The 11045-nt window shown below is 39.1% G+C and overlaps 1 protein-coding gene across 9 annotated transcripts in view; it reads left to right on the forward strand.

Moving 5' to 3' along the window:
- LOC113444390 (uncharacterized) overlaps positions 1-10332 on the forward strand; it is a 37236-nt gene extending 26904 nt beyond the window's left edge. For 3 of the 9 annotated variants that reach the window (XM_087934002.1, XM_087934003.1, XM_087933998.1), the window contains 3 exons: positions 3014-3052; positions 5601-5724; positions 7134-7765. In XM_087934002.1, coding sequence (XP_087790128.1) covers positions 3014-3052; positions 5601-5686 — 125 coding nt within the window. In that variant the 3' untranslated portion in view covers positions 5687-5724; positions 7134-7765. Of the gene's footprint in view, positions 1-3013; positions 3053-5600; positions 5725-7133; positions 7766-10292 lie in introns of those variants that run through there. The other 6 variants (XM_087934004.1, XM_026713126.2, XR_015743736.1 and 3 more) reach the window with 5 other exon arrangements.
- The last annotated feature ends 713 nt before the right edge of the window (positions 10333-11045 follow it).

Below are 11045 nucleotides of genomic sequence, written 5' to 3' on the forward strand. Positions count from 1 at the left end.
CACAACTCACCTCATGGCTCTGGAGAGGGCAGCAACCACAATTTGCGCTTCGCCAGGCCTGGAGCTCAGGTCTTGACTAGGCTGGTACTACAAGGCGGAATGCCATGTGGTGCATCGAAATTGGCTGCCCCCCAAACCTCTGCCTGGTTGCTGGGCCTGCTGCACCTGCTGGCCTCGCAGGAGATCTTTGCCCTCCTGGGCTGCTCCTGGCTGGCGTGAAGCAACTCGTCTCATATCTGTGACCTCCAGAGCACCTCCCCCACTGTCAGCATGCCAGGACCCCCTTCGCCAGCACTCACACTGCCCTGAGCGAGCTCCATGGCAGCTCTGCAGCAGAACGGAGGGAGGGGGAGATCACCCCTTCCTCCTTTGTACCACAAAATCCCATCTTCCCTGGCCACAAAGTCCCTTGGCCTGTACCCCTCTCACTGGAGCAAGATGCACAACTCAATCTTACCCACGGAGGCCTCCCAGTGCTTTGCTGCAGCTTTGGAGCAAACTTCTGCCTTCCCTGCACAGGATTGCAAGACTGGAGGTTTCAAAGCCACACAGAAGCATTTTGGGATGTGTGAAAGGTTGAAAGGTTGGCAGAAAAATCCCCTCCACCCACAGATCGCTTTCTGAAAGAGACCTCTTTTGGTAACATTGCTGAAAGGTTAACGTTTAACACTGTACTCAGGAAAATCCCGCTCATCGTGGTTTGATTTTGCTTGAGGTGTGGGAGAGGGAGAAAGATTGGAAGTAGGCAGGGTGAGGAAAACTGTTTCAGAAAGTGGTCTGTGGGTGGAGGGGATTTTCCGGCCAATTGTCCTTTCAAAGGAGAACCCTACTGCTTTTGCAGCCTCAATCAGCTGCAGAAACGGCTGTACTTCTTGCAGCTGGTGGAAGGAGTGCATCCACAGATCAGCTGTTTCGTGGACCAAGCTGCTGATAAGACAGTTAGGCAAGGAGATGTGAGGTGTAAGGGGCTCCTGCCCTCTGCCTCCTGGTACCTGGGGGGGGGGGAGACCTCCTGAAATAAGAACTTGTGCATTTTTGATGATCCCAAAATATAAAACCTGTTCTTATTTTCAGGAAAACACTGTCGCCATGTTTTCCCCAAAATAAGACCTGGTCTACTTTTTTTTTTTTTGCCTCCAAAAGATGCATTAGGATTTGGGGGGGATGTCTTCCACTCACTCTCCTCACAGTGGCAGAACCAACAGGCCCACCCAAGCAGGAGCCCATGTGGCTTCAGGAAGGCCTCTGCAGCTGAGAAACGAGCTCTGGATTGACATGCATGGCGCCCCTCCTGGCCTCTGTTTCACTGTCAGAGGCCTTTCTGAAGGCATGACGATGAAACGGAGACCGGGGCAACACAGAAGAAGTGGGCTGGCAAGGTGAGGCAGTTGTTGGGATGTGGGCGGCCTGGCTTCAACTGTTCTAAGGTGAGTACAGGGCATCTGAGGTAGCTCCCTTCTCCCAACCCCATCCTAGCTTGATTTTTGCCTGTGTGCCTCGCCCTACCTCGTGCAACCAGGTGCAATGGAGTGGGTGTGGTCTTAACCAGGGCTTATTTTGAGGGGTGATAGGGCTTATATTGGGTGCACATGTAAAAATCAAACTAGGGCTTATTTTTGGATAGGTCTTATTTCTGAAGAACTGTGTGTACACACCGTGTTTCCCCGAAAATATGATCTACTCCTAAAGTAAGTCTTAGCTTGATTTTTGCACATTTGCTCAATATAAGCCCTACCCCTAAAAGGAGCCCTAATTAAAACCCTGCTCATTACAGGGTCCACAGGTAAAAATTAAAGTAGGGTGGGGATGTGTGCTGGAACTGCCCTACTGCTTACCTTTGAACATTTGTAGCCAGGCCTTGCATACCCCCACACCTGCCTTGTTGGCCCATTTGTTCTGCAACCAGCAAGGCCAGCAAGGCTTTCCTGAAGGCCTCTGCAGCCAAAAACAGAACTCCGGATCGATCCAGAGCTCTGTTATTGGCTGCAGAGGCCTTCAGGAAAGCCTTGCCGGCCTTCCCGGCTGCAGAAGTAGTAGTTCTTGAATGCCTCTGACAGGAAAAAGGAGGCCAGGGAAAACACACACAAGTGAGGTGAGACAGTGGATGACATCCCCCGAAAATAAGACCTGTTGCCTTTTTTGGTGGCAAAAAATATAAGACAGGGTCTTCTTTTGGGGGAAACATGGGTATGTATGTATGTGTGTGTTTGTATAATATGAGACACTTGATTCATAACACATTTGCACTCATACACAGACACAGACACACATATATTTTACAGGTAGTCTTCAACTTACAACCACAATTGAGCCCATCGTTTCTGTTGCTAAGTGAGCCATTTGTTAAGTGAGTTTTCCCCCACTTTTTGACCTTTCTTGACACAATTGTTAGGTGAATCACTGCAATTATTAAGGTAGCCACATGGTTGTTAAATGAATCTGACTTCCCCATTGACTTTGCTTGTCAGAAAGTATTAACATGACCCCAGTACGCTGCAACCTTCATAAATATGAATCAGTTGCCAAGTGTCTGAATTTTGATCATGTAATCATGGGGATGCTGCAATAGTCGTAAGTATGAAAAATGGTCAATAAGCCACTTTTCCAGTGCTTTTGTAACTTTTAATGGTCACTAAATGAACTGTTGTAAGTTGAGGACTACATATATATTTAATTATATATCCATTTGGTAATTGTGGAATGTCTTCTTCAGGAATGAGGGATTAGTTCCCTGTATTGTTTTAGACGGGAAGAAAGACTACTATTTTATATATTTTATTGTTCCTCAATTTGAGTGCCACTTCCAAATTTCTCTAAATAAAAATGATTCCATTTTATTTTATAAGCTGCTTTTAGTATATTTTAAAATTGTATTTCCCTGAGCACATGCTAAATGGAAGGGTGTAGTATTTAAAGTTATTTCATAATTAAATATATAGTTATTTTATTTGTCATTGCATTGCTGACATATTCTAACATTTATTCTTTTTTTAATATCTGAATCTGTGCTTAGGGAAGAAAGACTTGAGTTCATCATTAACTTGGGGATTTGGTAATTATTTTTTCTTAATAGCTTTTTGTAAAAAATATTTCATAATGTAGCAATATTATGATTGTTTCTTTGGCTTTTCCTTCTTTTTCTCTTCCTGTTATTATGTTAATCAACTTTAAAATAATTTGCAGAATTTGTCTTATAATATTAACCAATTAGACCTTGCAGCGGGAAACACTAGAATGTGCTGCACATTTAGTATGTTTCCCCAAAAATAAGAACCTGTGTTATATTTTTGCCACCAAAAAAATGGGACCAGGTCTTATTTTGGGTGGAAGAGATGTCATCCACTGACTCACCTCACTTGCGGGTATCACCCCTGGCCTCCTTTTTGCTGTCAGAGGCCTTCAGGAACTTCTTTCCTGAAGGCCTCTGCAGCCAATAATAGGGAAAGTAGAAGGGAACATAGAGAAAATAGAAAAAAAATAGAGAACTTCCAACAAATGATGGCAAAAAAAATGAATAATGCATTCAACAAGAAGAGAAAGCTGAACTAACAGAAAAAGGAGTGGAAGAGGTTGATTATAGACTTATACCTGCAGATCAAAATAAAGAAAGAACAATAATAGTTTTAGAGATGGATAGGGCAGACTATTACTTGAGATTCCAGAATATGGAAGAAGAAAAGGGCGAAAACTTAGTGGAGATAATGGCAGAGTTGTTGGCAGAGGCTTTGAGGTCCCTAAAGAAAAAATGTTGGCCGAGATCGATGAAATACTTAGGGTGCATACTAGATATGCGATGAGAAATAGACTCCCTAGAGAGGTCCATGTGAGTTTTAATAAAAAGGCAACAAAAACAGAAATTTTGCAGAGGGCAAGAGATGATCCTTTAAAATATAAAGGGAAAAAAATAATAGTTTTAAAACAAATACCGAGAAGAGTTAGAGAACTAAGGAAGGATATCAGTTGGTGATGAAACATTTTATTTAAAAGGGAGTGGATTTTACATGGCTGATACCAGAGGGAATTTTGGTGACTTGGCAGGAGCAAAGACACAAACTAGATTCAATAGAGAAGGCAGAACAATTTTATGACCAGTACTTGGGACCACAAGAAGCAGAGAGAATGAGAGAGGAAAGGGAGAATAGACGTCAAGAAGAATCCACAGAACAGAAAGATATGCAACAAAAGGAAGACGCAAGAGATTGGGAGGAAATAGCAATACGAGAAGGACCAAAGGCAAAAGGAGTGAGAGAGATAAGAATGACTAGAATAGCAAAACCCTTTTTGAAAATAAAACTATGAAAGAAGAAATAAACTTAATGTCAATTAACATAAATGGATTGAATTCCTCAATAAACAGGAAAAGGACTTTTAATAAATTAGAAAAGCTAAAATTGGACATAATTTGTTTACAATAAGTTCATATAAAAGAACAAAGCAATAAACTATTGGACTATCCTAAAATTGGGAAGTTATATGCCTCTCTTCCACATCAAAGTAAGAGGGGAGTAGTGCTTTACATAAAAGAAACAATAAATGCTAAACTAATCTTTATGGATGAAGAAGGGAGGATTTTGATGGTGATAATGATAAACTATAAACAATATATATGCCAAATAGCAATCAAAAGGACTTTTACACTAAGCTGCACAAGAAAATAATAGAATTGGAGTATGAAAACATATGCATATTAGGAGACTTTAATACAATAGTGAATGCGGAATTGGACTATAAAACTAGAAAAATTAATAAAAAAATCCAGGAAAACACTACCAAAAACTTTTTTCAAAATAGCGGAAGAATTAGGTATCCAAGATGTATGGCAAGGAACTCATCCCAGAAAAAAATCAATATTCATTTTACTCAAATAGACATATGCCTTGGTCCAGAATAGATATGGTGTGAACATCAGCAGAATTAATATCTAATATACAAGAAATAAATATTGAAACAAGTACTTGGGCAGACCATAACTCAATAAAAGTTATATGGAGGGGACAAAAAAAGAAGTTAAGATGGACAATGAATCAATCAATATTAAAAGAAAAGGAATTTATTCAATTCATGGAAAGAGAACTGCCCTGTTTCTTTAAAGAGAATAGAAAAGAAGAAATCTTACAAAATGTATGGACTACAGTGAAGGCATATATTAGAAAAATTAGAAAAAGAAGATAAGTAGTAGGGCAGCTCCATCACCCCATCCCCACCCTAGCTTAATTTTTACCCTTGCACCATGGAGTGGGCGGGGTCTTAATTAGGGCTTATTTTGGGGGTAGGGCTTATATTAGGCACATGTATAAAAATCAAGCTAGGACTTACTTTCTGAGTAGGTTGTATTTTCAGAGAAACACGGTATTATACATACATTATACATTACAGGCAATCCAGATCAATACATGGTGGGAATCCATATATTGAAAGGCAAATTCCTTTTCCTCATCAGAAATTTGCAGAAATCTCATATTAGCAATTTATGTGCAGTTAATCCAGCATATAAGAACACTTCTTTTGAAATAAATATAGAAATGAATTGATTTTGTTTGGTTCAAAGGAGGCTTAGATATAAAAATGTGCTGACTAGACGAAATGTCCCTTCTCTGTAGAAGATGACGAACCAAAGAGTTACGAAGCAAATGGAACCAGGAAATATTCAAAGAAGCCATCAAAGCCAGTAGACTGGGTTTTGTGAGGAACGAATCAAGTTTCATAGTAAGATGGTCACTTGGGGTAAATAAAAGTATAATCTAAAACAAGATCTAACTGTTTTGGCAACCAAATGTGTAGAATGTAAGTCCAGTGAAGGGATGTAAAAGCAATCTTTTGAACTGATACTATCATTCGTTTGAAATAGGCATTATCAATGTATAAATCACTAGTTCCTCCCCTAATGCAATGTCTGCATTCCTGAGATCTGTGTTTTCATAATGCATGACAACATTTAACAAGGGTTTCAAATTCCTTTGTGTATAATATATGTTCGGAGGGGGAAAATGGGATTGGAATAGCTGTTTTGACAGAGATGTGAAAATGATTACTTATGAAGCTAAAAATAGTATTGTGCAATTCTGCAATTTCTTTTTCAAAATGAAATTGGGTCAATTACTAGGGAGATTATTGAGTGGCATGGTGGCCTAGTGGTGAAAATCCTTGCTTCCCACTCGTAAGGTTGAAAGTTCAATTTTAAGCAGCCACAGATGTTTCTCAGAATTCAAAGAGAAAATATCTGCTGCAAATTGCATAGGCATCAGGAAGGGCATCTGGCCAGTAAATGCTCAGCTTCATCCAATTGCCCTGATTTTATCCTGAATTAAGGGATTACAGGGTCATTAAAAAATCTAGCTATTAATTTGATTTCTAATCTGGTTCATAGTTGCAGCTAACAATGTCCAAAATATTTTTAACATGAATTCTTCTGAATTTCAAACACTGTTTTTAAGCATGAATTCTGCTGGTTTGAGCATTTTGGAGATATTCTGAGTGCCAAGCGGTCCCGAAATGCTCAAAGCAACCTATTTTTAACGGAAATGTGACATTCGTAGAAGTTCTGAAAAGGGGTGACAAAAGTGCAGCTTTTAAAAACTATGCTTAAAGAGAACCACAGATACAAATTGGGGGTAACAGTGAGAATTCCTAATAATTTAAGACATGAACAGAATATTGTGTATCTCACCAGCACATTTTGTAATTGAAATTTCCAAATAGCTAATTCCCCCTTTTTAATTCATTTCACCTTTTAATAATTAAAATTGTGAACAGTTTTATAAGAGCAAGTACAATAAAGTTTCTATTGGTTTATGATGGCATGGCATATCCAGATTTGTCTTATTGGAAAGGTGTGTGACATATAAATGAATATATAAATAAATCCTAGACATCCTTCTATGCTTGCTTCTCATATCTTTTTAAAATTAAGAATAGTGATATATTTATAAATATGCGTTGAATCTTGCAGATACAACAATGATTCGTTTTAATTTTACCTAGGTAATAGGCCTTCTTTCTACTGGTAGTTTGTTTAGTGAAGGTAAAGAATAGATGAAGTCCTAAAAAGCAAAACTAGTAAAACTCCTTTGACAGTTTCAGAATATATTAAGATTATAATTTTGTTCCTAAAAATATGTTTTCTTTTTTTCCAGATGTTAAGAAGAATTCTTAGGATTTGTGCAGTGCTCTTTCACAATATGATGACAACATAATAAGGGTGTAAATTCACATTCATAGAGGATAAACACAGTTGTTTGTGGGCACAAAGCAACGTGTTTACAAGAAAATGAACAACCAGCATCATCAAGTATTTGATCATTTATATTAGCACAGAAACAGAACACAATCTGTGTTGGCAACAAACCTTTTTATAATTAGTATATTTACATCATGTACATCTTACTGCTTCTCACAATGCAACGAGAAACAAGAAGAAGCTATATAATCATGAATTGAAATAAATCACTGCATGGAAGAATAGATCTGAGACATTTCTAATTATTTCAAGACTTCTTTTTTGAAATGATAATGACAATTAGTGGTTTAATTCTTGTTTCTTGAAGTGATACTATTTCTTTCATATATGTCTTATAGAGTGCATATTAGTGCCAGTGCTATAGACATCTAAGACAAAGCTCAGGAGAAAATTACATTTACATATCTGCTTAGTAGAAAAGCTATGTGATGAAGCAGGTAATGGTATTCTCCAAATATTGTTTACCGTTGTTATATGCATCTTTTTTTAAAAATAGCATATTTAATAAACAATGTAATGAATGGAAAATATATGTAGCATTTCAGGACAGGCATTCCTGAAGACAATTCTTTTTGTTTCAAGACACAGATATCAAACCCTATTAATATGAAATGATCCATGAGATAGCTTAAAGTTTATAGTTATGATAACTATAGATTTCCCACATGGATCTAACTGCTAACGAGATACATTGAGTTTTATGGTAATCTTGAGAAATGGTTAGTAAGGAAATGTCAAGAACCACTGTCAAGCTCTGCCCTAGCTGGCTCTCTAGGAAACAGAGATGCTTGACTTAATCAGAAGGTAGCCCTGGGCAAAAGAAAGGCAGTAATATCACTCTAGGTGTAGGGACAGTGTAAAATATTAACACATGATAAATAATGGAACAATTAAAAATAATATCAGAGTTCTCTCTGTCTCTCTCTCGCCCTTCCTTCCTATTTCTTTCTTTTTCTTTCATTCTTTCTTTCTTTTTCTCTTTGTTTCTCTCTCTCAAACACACCACTCTTTCTCTTCCTTTCTTTTTTCTTTCTTTCTCCTTCCTTCCTTCCTTCCTTCCTTCCTTCCTTCCTTCCTTCCTTCCTTCCTTCCTTCCTTCCTTCCTTCCTTCCTTCCTTCCTTTCCTTTCCTTTCCTTTCCTTTCCTTTCCTTTCCTTTCCTTTCCTTTCCTTTCTTTCTTCTCTCTCTCTCTCTCTCTCTCTCTCTCACACACACACACACACCCCTACCTGCTCTGGGGCAAACTGAATGATCCGGTGAGGTCCAGTCAGCAGCAGGTGGTGGGAAAAAGAAGAAAGCAGGTGGTGGAGTATCTGTCCTCCCTCCCAGAGCACCTCCAGGATAGCGGGTGGCATGGCCATGGTGCACCCTCCCGCCCTTCCAAAGCACTTCCACAGGCAGTGGGTGGCAGCAGCGTGGAGCACCTTCCCGCCTTCCCAAAGCACCTTTGCAGGCAGCAGGGGGTGGTGTGTGGTGGCAGCGGCATGGCCGCGGGGCACCCTCCCAAAGCACCTAAACAGGCAGCAGGTGGTGGCGGCAGTGTGAGGGCAGAGCAAGCAGATGTCCCAGGACTGCTGAAAATTGTGCAGCGCATGTGCAGCCCTGGGATGATTCCACCCGCTCTCACTGCGCCATGGCCACCACATGTTAGGGAGAGCTGGGAGAGTGCTACATGGGATAGTCAGGGAGGCCTGGCAAGGTTCCAGAACAGCAGGAGGGGCCCAGCATGGTTCGGAGACAGTGGGGGGAGCCCGGCAAGGTTCAGGATGATGTGGGAGGGCCTAATGCAATTCGCAGGCTTACCTGTGAGCAGGCAGATCAGGGCTGCTCAGTTGGGGCGCAGGCACCATGTGGGAAGGCATTGCTGGTTAGAAAGGCAAGCCACAAGGACCCAGCGTGCCACATAGGAGGGGAAGAGTGACTGGGCAGGGTGAGCGGCGTGAGCATTGGGCGCATGAGCAAGCATCGGGCAGGCGGGGCAAGTGAGCGACCGTGTGACCAGGACGGGGACATGGCCAGCCAGAAGTTACTACCAGTTCAGCAACCCACCCCAAATCCCCGCTTCCTTCTCCCGAACTGGTGAGAACCGGTTGAATACCACCTCTGCTCCAAATCTTCTATGAGTGTAAAACATTGTAGGAGGGATGTGGTAGTCTATGGTGGGAAAATAAATCAGAAAAAAATCTGCTGCCCTTTTTTTACTAACACATTTTTTAAGAGGCTGCAAATTTTCTTTTTAATAAAATGTGTTAGTTGGAAAAGGTGCTACCAGATTTCTTTTAATTAATATAGTAAATTATGTTGATGGAGGTTTGTAATTTGCAGTTGTAGTCTATGACATATTTTCTAAGCATAAGACTTCCAATAACTATTGCATTGAATGGATTTTTTAAAAAAATCACATTATGATTTTCTTTAGAAAAGTTTATTTTCCAGTACTTAGTTTTTCTGTTTATAACCAAAATAGGAATAATATTTCTCCAGCTGCTTTCTATTTTGTACAGTATAGTTCAAAACAGTCCACCTATTAAAACTTGTTGCAAAATATTGCAATTCCTTATTTGTGATATTTTCCAATATAGGAATGAGTTTCTCATGATTTCCAACAGAAGAGATACTTAAAAACAAGAACATTTGTTCTAAAATTCAGACACTATATTTAATTTATTGCATTTCCACTAATTTTTTTGTCAAGTTCATGGTAAGAAAATTGTATTTTGCAAAAACATTAATTCCCTGAACATTATAACATTCTATTGTTTTATTCTCATTCTAGGTATTCTGAATATGCTGAATCTTGAACTGTTATTGACTGAAAATGTATAAGCGTATATATTAAGATGCTTAACTGCAATTCTGAATTTAATGAACATATTAATGACTGAATCTAGTTTGTATTCAAAACCCAGCTAAGGTTTTAAGAAAAGTTGATTATTCACTGGCTGATTTAAAAATATTCCCAATTCGGTTAGGTGTTAGATATTACAAAATACAGAGAAATTAAAGGGTACAAAACCAGCTTAATTAATGCCAAAAATTCATTAATTTTATATAGGTTTTCTCATCCCAAATGGTAAACTTGAATCCACTGACAGGGAAGCAGATTTGACTAGATGTTCTGCAACCCAACAAGACAGACACAGACTTCAGAGGATAATTAGAACTGCAGAAAAAACAATTACTACCAACCTGCCTTCCATTGAGGACCTGTATACAGCATGAGTTAAAAAGAGGGCTGTGAAAATATTTACAGACCCCTCACATCCTGGACATAAATTGCTTGAACTCCTACCCTGAAAACGACACTATAGAGCACTGCACACCAGAACGAGACACAAGAACAGATTTTTCCCCGAACGCCATCACTCTGCCAAACAAATAATTCCCTCAACACTGTCACATTATTTACTAAGTCTGCATTACTATTACTATTAATCCTCCCATATCCTTCCTTTCACCCATCTCCTCCCACTTATGACTGTATGGCTGTAACTTTGTTGCTTATATCCTTACCATTTATATTGTCTCCTAATATGATTTGATCGCTTATTTGTACCCTATGACTATCATTAGGTTTTGTACCTATGACTCTTGACAAATTTATCTTTTCTTTTTATGTACACTGAGAGTATATGCACCAAAGACAAACTCCTTGTGTGTCCAATCACACTTGGCCAATAAAGAATTCTATTCTATGTTAGAACCATTTTTAAGTATGGGTGCTCTTTTGCTAAAGATAATTTTGTCAAAGGAAAGGGCAACATCCCATTAAAAGAAAATAAGCAAGAAATTATTATATCTCTTTGCT

This window comes from Pseudonaja textilis, chromosome 5, assembly GCF_049901715.1.
Source record: "Pseudonaja textilis isolate UNSWEBS1 chromosome 5, rPseTex1.2, whole genome shotgun sequence".
Classification (NCBI taxonomy): Eukaryota; Metazoa; Chordata; class Lepidosauria; order Squamata; family Elapidae; genus Pseudonaja; species Pseudonaja textilis.